Source organism: Girardinichthys multiradiatus, chromosome 6, assembly GCF_021462225.1.
Source record: "Girardinichthys multiradiatus isolate DD_20200921_A chromosome 6, DD_fGirMul_XY1, whole genome shotgun sequence".
Classification (NCBI taxonomy): Eukaryota; Metazoa; Chordata; class Actinopteri; order Cyprinodontiformes; family Goodeidae; genus Girardinichthys; species Girardinichthys multiradiatus.
In genome coordinates, this window is record NC_061799.1 from 45,407,534 (window position 1) to 45,430,468 (window position 22,935).

The window sequence follows — 22,935 nt, forward strand, 5'->3', positions numbered from 1 at the left end:
TCTGTCTGGTCCAGGTCTCACATGGATTGTCTCATCCAGGTCAGACTCGTCCATCAGCAGCGAGCAGCCGGATGGTGTGAGAGCTCCTCTCCTCGTTCCTTCCTGCAGATCTCCACGGCGACCAGGCGGCGGCTTGAGAAGGAGAGACCATTCATTAAACATGAAGGTCTAAAAATAAAGGAGGCCTCCTGCTTTTCACCTCAGCTGCTGTCTTTAATCTGGGCCAGAGCTCCGAGTGCTTCACATCAGAGAGACGGAGCTACAAAGAGAGAGGAAGAGGAGGCTGCTTCATCTTCAGAGCGGTGAACAGGTCAACCTCTGACCTCAGCCATTTGGAGCTGAAGCCTAAGACTGAGGCAGCAGGGAGCAATCTACAGAGACGTGATGTTTGCTTAGAATCAGTAACCTTTTGACCTGAAAACAAGGAAGAAACATTCAATCTTCAGAGCTTCTGCGTCCAGAAATGTCCTCCTGTGTAGCAGAAGATGTGAAGATAAATGACTCCTAAAATGAAGCTTCTCTGTGATATAAGCAGGCTGTTGGGTGGAGGAAGAGATCTTCTTCAGAGTCCACCAGCTTCTTTCTGGCCCAACGGCACCTTTAACTCGACATCATCTGAACACAATAAACTAACCAGCTTTCATCTCCACCTCCTGTTTCTTCATCGTCACATTTCCTGTTCTTAGTTCTGTTTCTGTATCTGATTCATATTCAGACAACTTCTGCTTGTAAGATCTTCATGTTCCTGCAGAGATGATCTCAGAAAAACTGAACAAACATCTAATTCATCTCATTTTATTCTGTAGAGAAGCCTCAAACCCAGTGGACCCGACTGAAATCAAGGGAACTAGCAGATGATATGGAACAACTCATATCCAGACATTAATATCCAGAACTTCCTGATAAAACTTTCCATTCAGCTTCAGTCCAGTACCAGGTCACTGCCTCCAGGTGGGTCTTCAGCAGATAAAAAGCACCTGAGAGTCAAGTCTGAGGAAGAACCCCCACAAAGACCTGATCAATATATTTATTGAGATTAATTACTGCTCCAGAAGGTCCAATTCAATCTTCTGCTCATCATCGACTGCAGGCTGAGTTTTCCACCAGCTTAGACAAATAATATGAAGCTGAAATTCATCCCTCAGTTTACCCTGAAACCTGTGAAAGGTTCTGACCCAAAATCCCAAACACACCATCTGTGATGATCTGAAACGGTCCTTTTATTCAGCCCAACGGTCCCAGTGGTTCCTGTGTCACATCTTCACCGTTAGCAACAGGGAATAAAAAGCTCCACCTGGAGATGAAGGTAAAACATATTTCCTCAGAACCGGACCTTGCTCAGACTAATCCAGCAAGTTTCACATATCAGGTTGGTTGGGTATTAAAAACATGGACTTACTGGTTCAATAAAAGGTTCTGCTCGTCTCCAGATTAATCAAAGACAGTTTTGTTGGACCAGAACTTCACAGGAGATATGTTTACATTATGACAGGAAGTTAGCAGCTGCAGACCGACTGGGAACGACTGAAACTGAGTGAAAAAGCAGCCAAAGTCCAAAGAACTTTGGCTACCTGAAACAGTTTGGGTTTACCGGACATACAGAACCCTGGGACAGTGGGTCTGGAGGCCAGAACCAGACACCACTATTCTGCATCAAAGGATCCTGGACTGCAGCAACTGATTTAAAATGATCAGAACCAGTAAATCAGCTGCTGAGTTCTGTTTCCTTTCAGTAACTTCTTTCACTTTTTCCTCCTTTTCCTCCCTGTTTTCTCTCTCATGTCTCTCCTTATATCCCAAAGTTTTCCTCCTGTGCCTCCCTGACCCTCCTCCTCCTCCTCCTCCTCCTCAGTCCTATAGGTGAGCTGCATGATTGGGCGGCAGGTTGGAGGGAGGGACTCAGGAATCACATGGTTTACGTTTGCAGCTCTGTCAGACGCCATTTTGGAGGAAAGTTTGGAATTAGTGAGACCTGGAAAGCTGCAGGGAGAGGAGCAGGAGGAGTAGGGAGGAGAAAACAGGAGGACTCGTCCACTCGGGAAGTTGGTCACGCATGCAGCTCTCGGGCTGCGGCTTCCAGGGGTATAAAGTGTGCGGGCCGGTGCGTGATCAGGCAGTGGGACAGAGCCAGGCGTACCTCTTCCAGGCTGGACTCTAAAGTTTGTCCCGGGCTTTCTGGAAGGAGGCGCGGAGCTCCGGAGCGGCTCGGTCTCCTCCTCTGCAGCCGGAGCAGCAACTGCAGCGGCGGGCAGCTCCTCCTGTCTGGCTCCCTGCCTGCCCTGAAACTGGGTGTGTTTTACACGGACTTTGGCGCAGAGCTGATCCCGGATCCCGGATCCCAGCGGGTAGAAACCAGATTCCCACTTTACGTCCAGCCGGGTGTCGCTTCAGCGGTCAGCCTGAGCGCCGCTCCCCGGCAAAAGGAGTCTCTGAGGCGCGGAAGTGCAGCTCGGAGAGTCGGAGTCCTCCCCGGAGCTCCCCTCCCTCTGGAATATTAGTTTCCTGCGTGGTTCCGTCCCGGTTCAGGACCGGTTTGGTTCTGGGTGTATCTGTTGGACGGTTCAGGAAGTTTGTTCGGTTTGGAGCTTGTCGTCGTGGAGGCATTTTTCTTGGATTTTGTGGATTTTACGGCGGGAAGAACAACTGGAAGCCTATCCTGTGGAGGAAGTGTATGTGTTGTTCTGAGCTCCGAACCGAACCGAGCCGAGTCAGAACATGCCAGTAAGAAAGAAAGGTAAGCCGCCTTCAGTTCCTCAGACTAACAGGCTGGAAGCTAACTCTGCTAAAAGGACCTGAAGTTGGCATCAGGATCGTAGGACTATTCCGCAATTTTGAACGACTCCGGACTTAATTTAAAGCGTCCAGAAGCTTTAAATTAGCCTTTAGTGTTTTTTAAGTATGGAAACAGAGTCATACAGTTTTAATTAAACCTTTTATTGATTCTTTTAATACATTCATTTTTCTGAAGGTAACATTCTCCTAATGAAATTAATGTAACTGTTAGAGAAACTTATTGTTTCTTAATAATAAATATAAAAAGCACCTTCATGCTGTCTTGGTGGATTTAATGCAGTGACCTCAGTAGTTCAGGTTAACGTGTCTCCAACACCTGTTTGGGAAGTGGTCCCAGTCAAGTTGGCGAGTAGATGTGAGGTGGTGGAGGTGGTGTAACTGACTGGAGGTGGTGTAAATGACTGGAGGTGGTGTAACTGACTGGAGGCGGTGTAAATGACTGGAGGTGGTGTAAATGACTGGAGGTGGTGTAACTGACTGGAGGTGGTGTAACCGACTGGAGGTGGTGTAACTGACTGGAGGTGGTGTAACTGACTGGAGGTGGTGTAACTGACTGGAGGTGGTGTAACCGACTGGAGGTGGTGTAAATGACTGGAGGTGGTGTAACTGACTGGAGGTGGTGTAAATGACTGGAGGTGGTGTAACTGACTGGAGGTGGTGTAAATGACTGGAGGTGGTGTAACTGACTGGAGGTGGTGTAACTGACTGGAGGTGGTGTAAATGACTGGAGGTGGTGTAACCGACTGGAGGTGGTGTAACTGACTGGAGGTGGTGTAAATGACTGGAGGTGGTGTAACTGACTGGAGGTGGTGCAGAGAGGCGCTCTGTGTTCTCAGCTTTATTGAAGCAAACATCTAGTTGCAGTTTTGGGTTTTTCTGTGTTTGGAGAACATGATCAATAAAGTTCATTGTTGTTACTTATTATTAGGAGGGAAACGCTTTGAGTCCCGTTTAGTATCCAAAGTAGTTCTAACCTCCTCTGATGGGATTCTGCTGAAAAACTGAAGCATTGGGTCGGACCCACACTGAAAGGTTCTGCTTTAATAAAGACCAAACAGAAATTAAAAATAGTGTTTTGTGATCTGGTAAACCTTTATTTTATTTGCAGCAACTGTAAAAATAGACACAAACTGACTGTGAATTAAAGACAGGATTACTTGGAACTGAAAACAGATTTAAACTCAGGTTGATATAAACCTGGACTAAATTATTCCAAACTGATTCCAGTTTCTTTAAAACCAACTTTATTTTGTGCTTCACGGATTTAAAGCACACACACAGAGATTAAAAGATTTAAATATGATTATTGATGTTCTCTGCTTTCATCATCTCTAACTCTGCCTCTCTATATAATCTCTCGTATAACAAAACAATAATTATATACATTAATCCCATCTATGTCTGGTTTCTAAACTCCATCCAATCTAAGAGGATTTTAATGACAAATCATTTTTTTATAATCTTCGCAAACAGAACAAAATGAAGTCCCTGATCAGAACCTCTCTGTAATGTGGAATAATGGAGTCCAGGTTAGATCAGTCCACCTGGTTTAGATTTTAAATCTCAGCTGATCTGGTGCAGCTCAGGCTCCTTAGAAACAGCGGAATGACCCTTTACAGAAGCTGTCAGTCAGAGGCCAACTTCAGCGCTGTGTGCGCTAACCTGCTGAAGAGAAAAACTCAAACTGCTGCTGATTAAAAACACAGAAACCACTCAGAAACACGGAGCTACACTAACCCGTGTCGGCCAGGGTTTAAGGGGGTAAACACGGCTCAGTTCGGCCCTGCTGAGCCCAACCGAGCCGGGCCAGGTGAAGTTAATACCCAGCTAGCCCGTTAGCTTCTGCTGCTAACCAACTTCTAAATGGTGCACCTTGTAGGAACTAAAAATAAACCGGAATTCCGATCAAATATTTACAGCTTCCTCATAAAGCTCCTTTTACTTGATTTATGTTAACTGAAAAATTCATAAAAATATTCTGTTTTAAAACAAAAGACAACAGATTCTAATAGTTTTAGTTTATTAATTAAAAAAATCCAGAATGTGTCCAGAAATGCAGAGTGACACTGCAGCCTGGTGTTGGCAGATGATCCCAGAGATGGTCCACTGTGTGCAGACTTCTGCAGGAGACAGCCAGACAGACAGACAGTTAGACAGACATTCAGTCAGTTAGACAGTCAGACAGACAATCAGTCAGTTACAGGCAGTCAGTTAGACAGACAGACAGTCAGTTAGACAGACAGACACACAGTCATTTAGACAGACAGTCAGTTAGACAGACAGACACACAGTCATTTAGACAGACAGTCAGTTAGACAGACAGACACACAGTCATTTAGACAGACAGTCAGTTAGACAGACAGACACACAGTCATTTAGACAGACAGTCAGTTAGACAGACAGTCAGTTACAGACAGTCAGTTACAGACAGTCATTTAGACAGACAGTCAGTTACAGACAGTCAGTTACAGACAGTCAGTTAGACAGACAGTCAGTAACAGACAGTCAGTTAGACAGACAGTCAGTTAGACAGACAGTCAGTTACAGACAGTCAGTTACAGACAGTCATTTAGACAGACAGTCAGTTACAGACAGTCAGTTAGACAGACAGTCAGTAACAGACAGTCAGTTAGACAGACAGTCATTTAGACAGACAGTCAGTTTGACAGACAGTCAGTTTGACAGACAGTCAGTTAGACTGACAGACAGTCAGTTAGACAGACAGACAGTCAGTTAGACAGACAATCAGTCAGTTAAAGACAGACAGACAGACAGTTAGACAGACAGTTAGACAGACAGACAGCCAGTTAGACAGACAATCAGTCAGTTAGACAGACAGTCAGTCAGTTACAGACAGACAGTTAGACAGACAATCAGTCAGTTACAGGCAGTCAGTTAGACAGACAGTCATTTAGACAGACAGTCAGTTAGACAGACAGTCATTTAGACAGACAGTCAGTTAGACAGAGAGTCAGTTAGACAGACAATCAGTTACAGACAGACAGACAGACAATCAGTCAGTTAGACAGACAGTTAGACAGACAATCAGTCAGTTAGACAGACAGTTAGACAGACAATCAGTCAGTTACAGGCAGTCAGTTAGACAGACAGTCAGTTACAGACAGTCAGTTAGACAGACAGTCAGTTACAGACAGTCAGTTAGACAGACAGTCATTTAGACAGACAGTCATTTAGACAGACAGTCAGTTACAGACAGTCAGTTAGACAGACAGTCAGTTAGACAGACAATCAGTTACAGACAGACAGACAGACAATCAGTCAGTTAGACAGACAGTTAGACAGACAATCAGTCAGTTAGACAGACAGTTAGACAGACAGTCAGTTACAGGCAGTCAGTTAGACAGACAGTCAGTTACAGGCAGTCAGTTAGACAGACAGTCAGTTACAGACAGTCAGTTAGACAGACAGTCATTTAGACAGACAGTCAGTTACAGACAGTCAGTTAGACAGACAGTCAGTTAGACAGACAATCAGTTACAGACAGACAGACAATCAGTCAGTTACAGACAGTCAGTTAGACAGACAGTCAGTTACAGACAGTCAGTTAGACAGAGAGTTAGACAGACAGTTAGACAGACAACCAGTCAGTTACAGGCAGTCAGTTAGACAGACAGTCAGTTACAGACAGTCAGTTAGACAGACAATCAGTCAGTTACAGACAGACAGACAGACAATCAGACAGTTAGACAGACAATCAGTCAGTTACAGACAGTCAGTTAGACAGACAATCATTTAGACAGACAGTCAGTTAGACAGAGAGTCAGTTAGACAGACAGACAGTCAGTCAGTTAGACACAGTCAGTTAGACAGACAGTCAGATAGACGGACAGACACACAGTCAGTTAGACAGACAGTCAGTTACAGACAGTCAGTTACAGACAGTCATTTAGACAGACAGTCAGTTAGACAGACAGTCAGTAACAGACAGTCAGTTACAGACAGTCAGTTAGACAGACAATCAGTCAGTTACAGACAGACAGACAATCAGACAGTTAGACAGACAATCAGTCAGTTACAGATAGTCAGTTAGACAGACAATCATTTAGACAGACAGTCAGTTAGACAGACAGACAGTCAGTCAGTTAGACACAGTCAGTTAGACAGACAGTCAGTTAGACAGACAGTCAGTCAGTTAGACAGACAGTCAGTTAGACAGTAAGTCAGTTAGACACAGTCAGTTAGACAGACAGTCAGTTAGACAGACAGTCAGTTAGACAATCAGTCAGTTAGACAGCCAGTCAGTTAGACAGACAGACAGTCAGTTAGACAGACAGTCAGTTAGACAGACAGACAGTCAGTTAGACAGACAGACAGTCAGTTAGACAGACAGACAGTCAGTTAGACAGACAGACAGTCAGTTAGACAGACAGTCAGTTAGACAGACAGACAGTCAGTTAGACAGACAGTCAGTTACAGTCAGTTAGACAGACATTCAGTTAGACAGACAGACAGTCAGTTAGACAGACAGTCAGTCAGTTAGACAGACAGTCAGTTAGACAGTCAGTCAGTTAGACACAGTCAGTTAGACAGACAGTCAGTTAGACAGACAGTCAGTTAGACAGACAGACAGTCAGTTAGACAGACAGTCAGTTAGACAGACAGACAGTCAGTTAGACAGACAGACAGTCAGTTAGACAGACAGTCAGTTACAGTCAGTTAGACAGACATTCAGTTAGACAGACAGACAGTCAGTTAGACAGACAGTCAGTCAGTTAGACAGACAGTCAGTTAGACAGTCAGTCAGTTAGACACAGTCAGTTAGACAGACAGTCAGTTAGACAGACAGACAGTCAGTTAGACAGACAGTCAGTCAGTTAGACAGACAGTCAGTTAGACAGACAGTCAGTTACAGTCAGTTAGACAGACATTCAGTTAGACAGACAGTCAGTCAGTTAGACAGACAGTCAGTTAGACAGTCAGTCAGTTAGACACAGTCAGTTAGACAGACAGTCAGTTAGACAGACAGTCAGTTAGACAGACAGTCAGTTAGACAGACAGACAGTCAGTTAGACAGACAGTCAGTTACAGTCAGTTAGACAGACATTCAGTTAGACAGACAGACAGTCAGTTAGACAGACAGTCAGTCAGTTAGACAGACAGTCAGTTAGACAGTCAGTCAGTTAGACACAGTCAGTTAGACAGACAGTCAGTTAGACAGACAGACAGTCAGTTAGACAGACAGACAGTCAGTTAGACAGACAGTCAGTCAGTTAGACAGACAGTCAGTTAGACAGTCAGTCAGTTAGACACAGTCAGTTAGACAGACAGTCAGTCAGTTAGACACAGTCAGTTAGACAAGACAGTCAGTTACAGTCAGTTAGACAGACAGACAGTCAGTTAGACAGACAGTCAGTTACAGTCAGTTAGACAGACAGACAGTCAGTTAGACAGACAGTCAGTTACAGTCAGTTAGACAGACAGACTCATTATTTAATGAGTTACAAATAATATATTGGTTGTGCTCAAATGAATCTAAATGATAATCAGGTTTTCATAAGTTCAGAATCAAACCTGCAGTTACAGAAATAAGAAAATATCTACATTTATTTTCCTAAAAAACTGAAATAATAAAACGTTTGTTGGATCTTCAGCAACTTTTATCACCTGGTTTCACTTCTGGCAATGTTGTAGGTGTAACCCTGAGGTTTTCCTTCCCAGTCTGTCGCTCCTAACTGGTTTCAGGCAGATTCCCAGGATTTTTCCTGCTTCCTGGATTTAGTTTTTAATAACAAACCCTCTAAAACTAGTTAAAGCGAGTTTAACTCTGGGTTCTGGTTCTGATGATTTAGGATCAAATCCGATTTAAAGAGGAGCTCCTCCTTCAGTTTCATTAAAACCGGGTCAGTTTTCAGAACCGGATCACATGGAGGAATCGGTTAATAAATAGCTGCAGAAGAACCAAGAATCTGGAATAAAATCTGGATTTGTAAACATATTTAAATATTCCAGTGAGGAGTCTAGACTTTATATCAGCAGTTAGATTTAATCATAAACATATTCCAAGGTTTTCCTTCTGTTAACAATTGTTCCTGATTGGAACATTCAGGAACATTCCAGTGAACGGTTTGGTTAATTTATCAGCTGTTGTCTGCAGCGGATCCATACATTTAGATCCTGAATGAATAAAAACACGTAAAATGTTTCTGTTTTGATGGGAAATTCACGGATTCTGCAAAGGTTGGTTTTAGTTTTCCGAACGATCCGACCATCAGATTGTTCCGCTTTGCTCCTTTCTTAATTCCAGCTCATCTTTCTAGCTTCAGTTTCAGTGAATCGTGTTATAATCCATCATCGGCTGCAGAACCATCAGGACTCTGAACATGTGGCTTTAAGGTCCTACCGCCCAACTGGACTGGTGCTGACCCAGTCTCAAATGTGTTTAAATCAGTTTTCTGTTGGTGTCTCTGCAGCCGATGAGTTTGTCAGTCGTGTTCCTGACTCTCCTCTTCCTCCTCCTCTTCTTCAGACGCACAGCGAGCTCTGCTGCTGCTGGAGGAGTACCGTAACAAGCTGAACCACACCGAGGACCGGCAGCTCCGACGCTCCATCCAGAGGGTCATCGACATCTTCCAGAGCAACCTCTTCCAGGCTCTCATAGGTAACACAGATCTGGGAATCACAGCCGTGTTCCAGCTGCTGGGACGGTCCCAGAGTTTACAGAACCGGATCTGTTCCTGTTGGTTTTGTTTGTAACAATCTGATCCAACATGGCTGGATGAGGTTGGATCTCCTGAAGCTCTTTGCTGTCATGTCAGCAGCAGTTTGTAGCAAAGCTCAGGTATGAAGGCTCCTCTGCGTTCCTGCAGGTGGGAGCATGGTTCCTCCTCAGAGCTCAGACAAAAACCCGAGCTTCTCTTCATACCTTCATCAGAGCAGGTCCATTTAGATGACCCCTGTGGCTGACTGTTGCTGAGAACCTTCATCAGGAAAGCTTCATGTTGGTCTAAATCCATGCAGAACATGGAGACCATCAGAGATCTTCTGCCGGTTCTCATTTTCCTACCGAAATTCCTGATTTTGGAGTCTAACTCTGACTGATGGTCCAGTTTTGGGAATTCTGTAAATCAACAACCTGATTTACCTTCAGCTGCAGAGATGCTCTGGACCATCTGTCAGCTGGAGACCCATCATAGAACCCGTCCTGTCAGAGCACCACCTTCTCTGAGTCTAATTAGACAGCAGGTGGTTCTGCTCCGTCTGGACCGGAAAACCTAAATAAAAAACTCCCATGTGCAGAAGCTGGAGTTTTAAAGTACCAGTATAACTGGGATTGGGAATGTTTTCCCTGCTTCAACCCAATTCCACCTCTCTGGTCCAGGTCAGGTTCTGCTCAGTGTTTGGGCCGATAAACATCTCAGCTCAGGGACGGTTCGTAGAAATCTGACCTTCTGGTTCCGGTGATCGGGACACTGGATCTGCTCTCAAAGCGAGGAGCTGGACCTTTCCATCTGTCTCGGCGCCCCCTGCAGGATGTTTTTCCTGACTTTGTCCCCCGGTTTGGGCCTAATGTTGGGTTCTGGACCAGTTCTTTGTTTCTTCTTCTTCTGTGTTGTTATTCTGATCGGATCCAATCTGTGCCGGCGGCTCTGTGTGTTGTTTTGTCAGTCAGAACACGTTTCGGGCCGTGGTGTGAGCTCCATCCTGTTTCTAATCTGTCAGCCGTGTTGAAAGAGGCTGAAATGTGACCCGCATACCGACAGGAACCGCAGCAGCAGTCAGAACCGAGCACCCGGACTGGATCACAGCCTCTTCAGGATTTAACCCACTTTCTTTGTCTTTTTAGTTACTGAAACTTGTTTGTAGTCAAACTTTATAAAGCCCAGAACCATTCAGAACCCTCACGGTTGTTTGGACTTTAAACTGTTGGTTCTGACTCTTGGAGTTCTGTGGGTCAGATCTAGTTCCTGTCTTGGACTCTGCTGGGTCATCTGACCAGTACCGAGGACTGATTAATGAGCTCAGTCAGACTCAGATATGTGGCGGTACCAGTGATGATCTGCTGGGAGCAGGTTGGGTTCTGCAGGTCGGGACCCAGGAAGCTGTTTGGGTTCTGCTGCTGTCTTCCTGTTTTCTCTCAGCAGGTTCTAAAGGTTCTGTTTGTGTTAAAGTGACGGAGAAGCAGAAGAAGTTCAAACAGCGGTTCTGGTGCAGTTTTCTGGACTCTACCCTTTAAAGCAGAACTCGGGTTTCTTTATTTTGTTCATGTCACCAGAATCTAAGCTCCTGTATCGTTTTGTCCAACTTCTGACATCAGCTGATGGATTTTATGATCCTGGACTTACCAGAACCAGATGCTACAGGTGCTTTAGACTCGACAGAACCTACTCCTCCTTGAGAGTTTATTCAGTCCAGTTCTAGAAGCACCAGTTCACAACAGATTTCATGTCAAGACACCTCACTGGAGAAATGGGTCCGATTCGAGTCCAAGTAGACAGAAATACACACCAGATCATATCCATATCTGTAGAACCCAGTCAGATACTGGCAGGTTCACAGTCCGTCTGGCCCGATGGACCTGTGTCGTACAGATGTTCTGTGTGGAAGGAACCCAGCTGATTGGGTCGGGTCATTATCAGGAACTGTGAGTGTTGCAGAACATTAAACCGCCTCCAGCAGCTGTAACCAACCTGAGAACATCCGACCCACCATCCAGGCTGCGGTCCGGCAGAGTGTCAACCCCGGGTACCAGAAGCACTGCTTTGTCATTGCAATATTTTAAACTCTGACTTTGTGCTGGTGGATCAGAACTGACCCAGTGATCCGGCAAGCGGCACACGACCGCCACACAGTTTGACCTCTGCAGTCATTGCCATGGGAACCAGCCAGGCTCATGAAACACGACCTGCTGTTTTAAGGTGTTCTGTCTTCAAGAACTTCCTCAGGTTCTCTGGGAACATTAGAACCGTTTTAGGAACGTTCCCGGTCCGAAAGAGGAGCTAAATAAATCAGTCTCTGTGATGCAGATGCACACAGTTCTTAAGAAACATGAAAGGTTCCTGCGTTCTGTAAGAACCCAATCTACCTTCAGGTCCAACTCCGCAGGACTGAGCCAGGGGTACTTTCTATGAGCAACAAACACAAGCAGAGAGTTTCCAGTAATTACTAATAAACACACACAAAGAGCAGCGAGAGGAAACCCAGCAGAACCTCGCAAAACAGCCTGTCAGTTCTGCTGTAGCTTAATCGGACCTTTTCACACCCGTCCTGCTGTCACACAGCCTGTGGGATAAAGAAATGTGTTTTTACTCAGCAGAAGAGTTAATGAATCAGTGAGTCAGAACCCCCCCCCCCGCCGAGCCTGTTGGATCCCGGCGGGACGCCGGCCCGCTGCCAGCTGATGGAGCAACTCTGGCTGGCGGCAGCAGTGTTAACGGACGCCCTGCCGCAGGAATGTTGTCGGATCTGTTTGAGTTTCCCAGGACTGAAGGAGATGAAGGAGAGACTGAATGTGTTCCTGCTCCGGTGGGCTGAGCAGCTCAGAGAGGTTCCGACCCAAGTCAGTTTCTGTTGCCGGGTAAAAAAATAAAACCTGTTTGCTCTGAAGGTTCCATTCAGATTCCATTAAAAGGAAAAACTGGAGGAATCTCATTTGTTCTCATTCTCTCAAGCAGATGAAGGGGGGATGGGGGGTACATGTTTCTGGTGACCTGTAAGACAGAACTCTGGGCTACATGAATGGGGGGTACATGTTTCTGGTGACCTGTAAGACAGAACTCTGGGCTACATGAATGGGGGGGTACATGTTTCTGGTGACCTGTAAGACAGAACTCTGGGCTAAATGAATGGGGGGGTACATGTTTCTGGTGACTTATAAGACAGAACTCTGGGCTAAATGAATGGGGGGTACATGTTTCTGGTGACCTGTAAGACAGAACTCTGGGCTACATGAATGGGGGGTACATGTTTCTGGTGACCTGTAAGACAGAACTCTGGGCTAAATGAATGGGGGGGTACATGTTTCTGGTGACCTGTAAGACAGAACTCTGGGCTAAATGAATGGGGGGTACATGTTTCTGGTGACTTATAAGACAGAACTCTGGGCTAAATGAATGGGGGGTACATGTTTCTGGTGACCTGTAAGACAGAACTCTGGGCTAAATGAATGGGGGGTACATGTTTCTGGTGACCTGTAAGACAGAACTCTGGGCTAAATGAATGGGGGGTACATGTTTCTGGTGACTTGTAAGACAGAACTCTGGGCTACATGAATGGGGGGTACATGTTTCTGGTGACCTGTAAGACAGAACTCTGGGCTAAATGAATGGGGGGGTACATGTTTCTGGTGACCTGTAAGACAGAACTCTGGGCTAAATGAATGGGGGGTACATGTTTCTGGTGACTTATAAGACAGAACTCTGGGCTAAATGAATGGGGGGTACATGTTTCTGGTGACCTGTAAGACAGAACTCTGGGCTAAATGAATGGGGGGTACATGTTTCTGGTGACCTGTAAGACAGAACTCTGGGCTAAATGAATGGGGGGTACATGTTTCTGGTGACCTGTAAGACAGAACTCTGGGCTACACGAATGGGGGGTACATGTTTCTGGTGACCTGTAAGACAGAACTCTGGGCTAAATGAATGGGGGGTACATGTTTCTGGTGACCTGTAAGACAGAACTCTGGGCTACATGAATGGGGGGTACATGTTTCTGGTGACCTGTAAGACAGAACTCTGGGCTACATGAATGGGGGGTACATGTTTCTGGTGACCTGTAAGACAGAACTCTGGGCTAAATGAATGGGGGGTACATGTTTCTGGTGACCTGTAAGACAGAACTCTGGGCTAAATGAATGGGGGGTACATGTTTCTGGTGACCTGTAAGACAGAACTCTGGGCTAAATGAATGGGGGGTACATGTTTCTGGTGACCTGTAAGACAGAACTCTGGGCTACATGAATGGGGGGTACATGTTTCTGGTGACCTGTAAGACAGAACTCTGGGCTAAATGAATGGGGGGTACATGTTTCAGGTGACCTGTAAGACAGAACTCTGGGCTAAATGAATGGGGGGTACATGTTTCTGGTGACCTGTAAGACAGAACTCTGGGCTAAATGAATGGGGGGTACATGTTTCTGGTGACCTGTAAGACAGAACTCTGGGCTAAATGAATGGGGGGTACATGTTTCAGGTGACCTGTAAGACAGAACTCTGGGCTAAATGAATGGGGGGTACATGTTTCTGGTGACCTGTAAGACAGAACTCTGGGCTAAATGAATGGGGGGTACATGTTTCTGGTGACCTGTAAGACAGAACTCTGGGCTAAATGAATGGGGGGTACATGTTTCTGGTGACCTGTAAGACAGAACTCTGGGCTAAATGAATGGGGGGTACATGTTTCTGGTGACCTGTAAGACAGAACTCTGGGCTAAATGAATGGGGGGTACATGTTTCTGGTGACCTGTAAGACAGAACTCTGGGCTAAATGAATGGGGGGTACATGTTTCTGGTGACCTGTAAGACAGAACTCTGGGCTACATGAATGGGGGGTACATGTTTCTGGTGACCTGTAAGACAGAACTCTGGGCTAAATGAATGGGGGGTACATGTTTCTGGTGACCTGTAAGACAGAACTCTGGGCTAAATGAATGGGGGGTACATGTTTCTGGTGACCTGTAAGACAGAACTCTGGGCTAAATGAATGGGGGGTACATGTTTCTGGTGACCTGTAAGACAGAACTCTGGGCTAAATGAATGGGGGGTACATGTTTCTGGTGACCTGTAAGACAGAACTCTGGGCTACATGAATGGGGGGTACATGTTTCTGGTGACCTGTAAGACAGAACTCTGGGCTAAATGAATGGGGGGTACATGTTTCTGGTGACCTGTAAGACAGAACTCTGGGCTAAACCAGTTTAACCCTTTGCTCACCAGCCGGCGCTCCCGCATTCAGCTGCTCAGATTAAACTCCATTATGAAGGTTAATCCAACCATCTACCGACTGTAGTTTTAAGCTCAGTGAGAGGGATCCTGGCGCTGCCATCTTCTAAGGAAGGTCAAAGTTGAGTACCCTGCTTTGAGCCAGCTGGCTGGCAGTGTCCCTCCAGGACCGCCTCTGGGATCTCTTTGAAAGGCTTTAAACCATAGGAGGGATATGAAGGAAAATTTAATCAGTTCCGGTTCTGTAACTCCGATTTGGAAAACCGATCTATGCTGACTTCTGAGTGGGTTTGTTCTAGAATCCAGTTTCTGATCCTTTAGTTTCTGGATCAGTTCTACTCTGGGCATCTTCATCACTCATAGATTAGTGAAGATCCACTCAGAGCTCAGTGTCCTGCCCTTACTGTTCAAGCAGTCCTGTTGTTTTCCGACTTTACGATGTTTGCCGGGAGATTGAACCCTCCTGACCCGAACACGAACAGAACCACACCCTGCAGAACGCTGTTTCCATAGATTTAGCTTGTATTGTCTGATCAGTCAGTTCCTTGTTAAGATATTTCCAGATTTAGCTCCTCCAGGATTTCAACACGGCCTGGAAAACTGTGGGAAGTATTTGTCTGGATCCGTTTGGTAAAAAACAACAAACATGTTTCATATTTCAGGTGCTACGTCTGTCCCATGGTTGGTCCAACCAGATCTTTGAGTGGCTGGAGGTGCATCTTTACTCCGTCGCTCTCTACCGTTTCATATTTACCTCCAGCAGAAACATCTGTCAGAAATCAATCACCAGATTGAATATTTGCATTCTAAAATGAGCCGGAAATCACACAGAAATCTGAAAATCTGAGCCCGGAAAGTTCTAGGATTTAGACATGAAAACTTTATCTGAACCCTGTCCCTTCGCGGGCTTGGCAGAACTCTGCAGTGTGTCGTTAGTTGGCGGTTTTAGGACGAGTGGACCGCTCGTCCATATGTTCCTGTTTGTTGTTTCTGACACGTTCTTCCTAAAAATTGGCATCTGGAAAGGTCTTTGTTTGGAGTCGAGGCTGTTGGGTCTTCATATAGCATCATTCTCACATAGACGGTTCCTTAATAGAACCGGTCCAGAAGTGACTGTAGTTACCTGAACCAGAAGCATTGAGCTGTTGGTTGTAAACCTGCAGAGGTACCCAGATTGTTCTGGATTATTTGAAGGGTTATTTGTTCTCTCTCGGAATAATTAGGAAATTCCCAGGTTTTTCTATCTGGATCTGATCCGTGTGTCTCAGAACCAACAAGGCTGATCCACAGTGGTTCTGTGGTTGATGGGCTCTCTGTTCCCTGCAGTCTAAACTCATCAGGTCTTTGTCAGATTAAACATGACAGGCTCGGTTACTCCAGTCCCAGCAGAACTTGAATCATATTTACTAATGTGATTAATGGATGGGATGAAGAACCCGATCCTGGCCCGTCTGGACTGTCCTCCTTCGTCTGTCTTATCTGAGGTCATAGAGATACCTGGTCTGGAAAGTAAACCCGGACTTATCCATACATAGTGATCCTCTGCAGGTCTTTCTAGACGTTCCCTCGCCAGGATGCATAAACGGTCCCATCAGGGAATTCTAGGTCTCCTCAGGATCTCCTCCCAGGGAGGAGTCCCCTGAAAAACATCAGCTCTCCTCTGAGCTTCTTCTGGATGACGGAGCTCCTCACTTTATTTTTAGGGCAGTATCTTAAATTTTAGCTGTTTGTGTTCAGGATCTGGTTCTGTCAGTTCTGATCCACCTCTCCATCTCCTTGTCCATCCTTCCATCCCTGAACCTCCTCCAGGTAGAGACAGATCCCTCACCTGGACGGAGCGGTCCAGCTTTTCCAAGTTTAAACCCAGAGCTCGGAGTGGGACTAGCTGACTTCCTATCTGAGCTGTGCTTGGCTCCAGTGAAGCCTGAAGGTCTCAACACAAATAGGACCACGTCATCTGCATAAAGCAAAGCTGAGACCCTGACGTTCCCAACCATGTCAGAACTTCCCACTCTGGGGCCTTGGGCCATCTGCTCTTCACAGCTTCTCCTTCAGATCGGTCCATGAACACCAGGATCAGAGATGAGGTGGAGTTCTGGCAGAGTCCAGCTCCTGGTGTGGTTAGGCAGAGACTGGACAGCCAAACGTATCTCAGAACATCATGAGGTCTTTTCTGCAGCTTGAAGAGAAGAACCCTGCCAGAACAATTCCTTTAAAAATGGAAGTTTGTTCTGCTGCTCCAAACTCCCAGTCTACCAGCTGGAACACTTTCACCCACTCCATGTAGGACCCCAGAGGGGGTTCTGGTTCTCCCCGTCCCGTCCCGACGTCTCAGCAGCCAAGCTTCGCTGCTGAAAAATAATTTTCTGCCTCAGTTTTCCAATCTACCCCCCCACCCGTGGGGCCCGTGTCTGCAGCGGGCCGAACACGATGTAATCCCTCTGTGGACATGATGATTACTCCAGCAGTAATCCCCGTCCGCCGCGGCTGACTTCCTGTTTCCTTCTGCTCACTCTGGCCTGGATTCTGGGAAACAGATGGCTTCATGCAGCAATGTTCGGATTTCTGCCTTTTGACCCAGAAATGCTGCGTAGCTGCATGTTTTAGGGGTTCCACCACATTTTTGGGTCCAACAACCCAGATTCATTTTATCTTCGGACCCATCCGTCAGTCGTCCTGCTGCCTGCATCCATCGGGTCATTATTCACCTATCATCTGTCCACTAACTTCCTGCAGCTCCTCCTGGGAGATTCTGCTCCCAGACCAGCTGGGAGGTATAATCCCTCCATCAGGGCCTGCATCCACCTTCAGGCCTCCACCCGGCTGGCTGGACACCATCACCCTTCACTATCAGGTTCCCTCAGTTTCTTTTTTATTTGAAACAAGTTTTTTAATGATTGTAAACCTGCTTTAAACTCAGTTTTATTAAAAAAATTAATTCCAAGAAGAACTAAATGAGGCCTTAAAATGATCCTGTAGTTTTGGATTATTGGCAGATATTGGACTTCCCAGCAGAACTGACCAACTTTCAGAACCATTGGGTCGGACTCTGTTGTTGGTTGTTTGAGTGAAGGTAAACAGTGCTGTACTCAGTCTTGCAGCCCATAGTTCATCAATCTCTGTAGCTGTGGACCTTTATCTCTGTTGTTCTGCCTGGATCCGGCTCTTCTGAAGAGTTTGTTCTTCAGAACCCAGCCTGATCATCAGGAGCTTCTCACTGCAGCGGATGTGACCCGCTTGGATTGGTTCAGTCAGAGGTCTGTCTGTCTATTATCCCTGTGGGATCCTGTTTAACTCGCCATGTTCTCCTCAAGCTGCAGCACATTAAACATGTTCTGGCTCGTCTGGTTCCTGTGTGTTTCTCCTCTACAGGAGGGAAGCTTCTGCACTGAGTTTATTCCCCACCATTCCCAGTCTACAGGAACATCCTCCCATGGTCACAGAGTGGGATTTCCACAGCAGGAGACTCATCTGTGGGGCTGTTATCTCAGTTTCTCCCATTATGGTAGAACCACACCTGGAACCAGCATGGAAACAGCTGTGAGCAGAAGGTTGGTAGCAAACATCTAAACCTGAGCTGCTCAGTGATCAGGCTGGACGTTAGACGGACCAAAATGTTCCAGCTCCCAGTGTCTTTGTTTCATGTTTGGCCTTCTCCATGGTGTCCCACTCCAGGTCCAGCGGGACCAGTACCAGTTTCTCTGCAGTAGACCTGAACCAGCAGCAGGTCTGATCATGGTGCTGGTTCTCATTGAAGCTACAGTCACATCAAGCTCTCCAGCAGAAGGAGCGAAAGACTCTCCTGTTTTCAGACGGATCCAATGTGTAGGCGTACATCAGAGTTCTGTGGCCCGTTTCTGATCAGTTAAGATCCGTTGATTCCAGCCTTTTTTCCAGGAGTGGTCAGTGATTGCTTCCATTAGGAGAGGAGGAAAGAGGAGTTGGCTAACATTTGAAAACAGAGAAAAAGATGAGTTATATTGAGTGTATTTAGTGTCTCTTCTGATGATTTGAGGATTTATTGTTCCTCGGTTCTCGTCTACTTTGACTGTGAGATTTGCCAACATTTCCTAATCCAGCATTTTCCATGAGGTGGCAGAGTAAGACAGCAGCTTCTCTGTAATACGTCGAGCCTTCCTGTTATCTGCTGAACGTTTTGCTCTCTCTCAGTATTTCACAGCTTGAATGAACCGCCGACATGTGATAAATATTTTCCCTTTAAACTAACTTCCTTAAAAACCTGGCAGATGCTGGAAGTAGCGGACCTTGTCCTGTCCGATCCACCAGCATCACGGGTTCCCTGCTTTCAGATCGTCCAGCCCGGGTTGTGGAACCACAGGGTGCTTCCCAGACCAGCAGTATTCATCTGTGTCAGACGTGGGATTCCTGTGGACCAGCAGTTCTGGTCTCCCTGAAACATGGAGACTTCAGTCATGTGGATCGAACAAGAAATCAACTCAATGATTTGGCCTCAGAGTTTTTTCCTCAGGTCCTTTGACTCATTGAGGGAACCTTTGAACCCTTAAATCCATGGATCTGTGTGGATTAACCGTCCCGCATGGAGTCACAACATGATCCGAGGCAGGAAGGACTTCCTACCAGCAGATATCTGCAGGTACTTTGTGATCACACAGATAAATAATCTGATTCTGCTGCTGTCCTTTGTCTTGATTTCCCTGAGATCTAAAATAAAAGCTGCAGAGCATTAAATCAGGAAGCTCTCAGGCTCTGAGGAGGTCTCTCTGGAAAAGTCTCTGCTGTCATTTAGAAGCTCGTTCCCTGTAAGATGAAGCTGGTGAGAAGCTTAACACAATTCCTCAGAGGTCTCCGTCTCTGTTGGACATCGGGTTGGACGGTGTTGTGCATCCTGAACTAAAACTCTGATTAAAAACTTGCTTTTCAGAACGTTACGGTTGTATTCAAAGTTCTGACGGACCAACAGTTCTTCCTCAGGAAGTTCAGGAACCCGTCTGTGATTCCATGAACTCCCGATGACCAAACCTTGATCTGATTTCTGATGTGTGCAGCAGAGGTTCTCCAGTTCACCTGATTGCATCAAGGTTTCCACCCATTTCATCTCCACAGAAGCCTGTAGGGGGCGCTGTCAGTGACTCTCTGCCTGGTTTCTCTTTGATTGGATTTCATTTAAAGGTTCAGAGGCTGCTGTCCTGCAAGACATCTTCTGAAGGAACCTTAATATGCCTTTGGCAGATCAAAGTTCTGATCTGTGGGCCGGATTTGGATGGATGTGGAAGTAAAACTGATCCTCAGGCTGTAAAACAGACATGATGCTGAACTATAGATAGAACAGAAACGTTCTGAAACATGTCGGCTGTAAAACCACTGAGGAACGTAGCAGCTGGTGATAAATCCTCAGTTTGTCACGACGCTCCATCCTGGAATAGATCCCAGTTTTGCAGGTTTTCCGAGCTGAAAATGCCGTGTTTCTGCAGTGTGGCTGGAAAAGGGGAATGTTGTGCAGACTGAAAGCGGAGATCCGAGCGGATTTAGAGGCCCGCGGTTACGGTGAGGAGCTGTTGAAGTGGTGATCTGTGGCTTTATGAGGAAACATCTGCGCAGGCCGGCCGTTCCGGGCGGCGGTCAGCTGCTCCGCTGGTTATTTTAGACGCTCGCTCCAAAAATACAGGTTGGACACGGCCTCCGGCTGCAGGCCGGATATAAATCCTACAAAGAAACGCTCTGAATGGGAGGAGGTTCCTCACTCATCATGGATGTTGGTGATGAAGAAATCCCAGATCCACTGTTTTCCAGGAACCCCAGGAATGTGTGGTGTTATGGATCCAAGGTTCTGCAGGATTGGCAGGGCGTCATCGTCTCGGTCCACTTTTTGCTCACTAAGCCACTAAAATGAGCAGCAGTTTGTGGATCTTTACTGCAGCCTGATGCACACATCTAATCAGTTCCTGCTTCTTTCACTACACCTGCTAGAAATATCCAGGACCGCTCGTTTTGACCGGGTTTACAGTACTTCTACACCACTGAGATGATGAAGGCCCAAACTTCTGCTAATATCGAAATGATTTGGCGTGTCCTCTAAGAACACGTTCCCTAATTTTAAGGACATTCAGCTGAAATTGTTTCGGTGAGGAGGAGCTGAAGAGGAGTTCTGGAGGAGCTGAAGAGGAGTTCTGGAGGAGCTGAAGAGGAGTTCTGGAGGAGCTGAAGAGGAGCTGAAGAGGAGTTCTGGAGGAGCTGAAGAGGAGTTCTGGAGGAGCTGAAGAGGAGTTCTAGAGGAGCTGAAGAGGAGTTCTGGAGGAGCTGAAGAGGAGCTGAAGAGGAGTTCTGGAGGAGCTGAAGAGGAGTTCTGGAGGAGCTGAAGAGGAGTTCTGGAGGAGCTGAAGAGGAGTTCTAGAGGAGCTGAAGAGGAGTTCTGGAGGAGCTGAAGAGGAGCTGAAGAGGAGTTCTGGAGGAGCTGAAGAGGAGTTCTGGAGGAGCTGAAGAGGAGCTGAAGAGGAGTTCTGGAGGAGCTGAAGAGGAGCTGAAGAGGAGTTCTGGAGGAGCTGAAGAGGAGCTGAAGAGGAGTTCTGGAGGAGCTGAAGAGGAGTTCTGGAGGAGCTGAAGAGGAGCTGAAGAGGAGTTCTGGAGGAGCTGAAGAGGAGCTGAAGAGGAGTTCTGGAGGAGCTGAAGAGGAGTTCTGGAGGAGCTGAAGAGGAGCTGAAGAGGAGTTCTGGAGGAGCTGAAGAGGAGTTCTGGAGGAGCTGAAGAGGAGTTCTGGAGGAGCTGAAGAGGAGTTCTGGAGGAGCTGAAGAGGAGTTCTGGAGGAGCTGAAGAGGAGCTGAAGAGGAGTTCTGGAGGAGCTGAAGAGGAGTTCTGGAGGAGCTGAAGAGGAGTTCTGGAGGAGCTGAAGAGGAGCTGAAGAGGAGTTCTGGAGGAGCTGAAGAGGAGCTGAAGAGGAGTTCTGGAGGAGCTGAAGAGGAGTTCTGGAGGAGCTGAAGAGGAGCTGAAGAGGAGTTCTGGAGGAGCTGAAGAGGAGTTCTGGAGGAGCTGAAGAGGAGCTGAAGAGGAGTTCTGGAGGAGCTGAAGAGGAGCTGAAGAGGACTTCTGGGACAGCTTCAGGAACTGCAGCTGAGATGTTTGATGTTCAGTCTGTGGAGAGCAAAGCAGGTTTATTTATAAAACACATTTGAGTAGCAGGACAGTTCAAAGAGTTGCACATGAAAAAAGAAAACGAGACGTAGAAGGAAAAGTAGATTATATTACAGTGGCATAAAGGTAATTAAATAATTATTGAACACAAATAATTAAAGAGAATAAAAATGAATAACTGAATGAACCTGAATCCAATGATTAAAGCTGTGACGTCCTGCTGGAGTTGCTGCAGACTACATTTTGATCCCTGCTGGTTGGAGGCATTGCAGCAGAGCTCCGGACTTGTGGTCTTAGTTACCTGCAGCTTCTGTGATGCAAACACTGAAAACTTCTCCTGAAACACGTTCGACAGCAGAGGAGACAGACGATACCGCCTGAAACATTCCTTCATTCTTTCAGCTAAAGATTAAAGCTGTTCTTAGTCATGATGACGTTCTTTCTGCAGGAAGGCTGTAATTCCAGATAGTTTAATCCATCAGAAACTAGAACTGCAGCAGCTTCAGAGGAGATACTGCGAGGCTCAAACATCCATCGGTGTGTTTCTCAGATCTGCTGCTGTGTGTAAACAGAAGCTGATTGGTGGTTTGTTGAAGAAAAGGTCAAACCCTGAATTCTGGGGACGTCATTTGGAAGCTCAGAAATGGCTCGGTTCTCACAGGACGTGTGGTAGAAAGGTCCTGGTCCAACAGATCATTATCAGTCATCTGTTCTGCTTCCATGGTCCAATCAGAAGGTACTGAAATTTAAAGCTGACCCTGTCTTGTTGACGGATCTACAGTGAGATTATTGACCCGATGAGTTCCTGACAATCCCAGAGCAAAGAACCTAATTATGTTCATGGGAGATATAATTAGCTAAGAAATGTGACCACATGCATGAGAGGGGAGTCAGCTGAGAAGCTCGTTAGAGCTGTCACAGCGGGCGGAGGTCAAGGATTGGTTAGAATGAAGACATGGAGGTCAGAACGTGTGCAGAAATGTCTCTGATGGCGGCTTAAAGCCTGAAGCCTCGTCTGAAATTAAATATTAAAACTTTTACTTGTTTTCAGTTTTTTGATTCAATTGAATGGTTTTGTCTTTGCTCTGCAGCTGAACACCATATTTCAGCAGTTTCTGGTTTCCATTTGCTTCTG

The 22,935-nt window shown here is 46.3% G+C and overlaps 1 protein-coding gene across 14 annotated transcripts in view; it reads left to right on the forward strand.

Moving 5' to 3' along the window:
- Window positions 1-2,386: 2,386 nt before the first annotated feature.
- Window positions 2,387-22,935, forward strand: part of LOC124870533 (disks large homolog 1-like) — a 103,611-nt gene continuing 83,062 nt past the window's right edge. For all 14 annotated transcript variants that reach the window (XM_047369266.1, XM_047369267.1, XM_047369269.1 and 11 more), the window contains exons 1-2: window positions 2,387-2,734; window positions 9,281-9,412. In XM_047369266.1, the coding sequence (XP_047225222.1) occupies window positions 2,716-2,734; window positions 9,281-9,412 (151 nt within the window). In that variant the 5' untranslated portion in view covers window positions 2,387-2,715. The remainder of the gene's footprint in view (window positions 2,735-9,280; window positions 9,413-22,935) is intronic.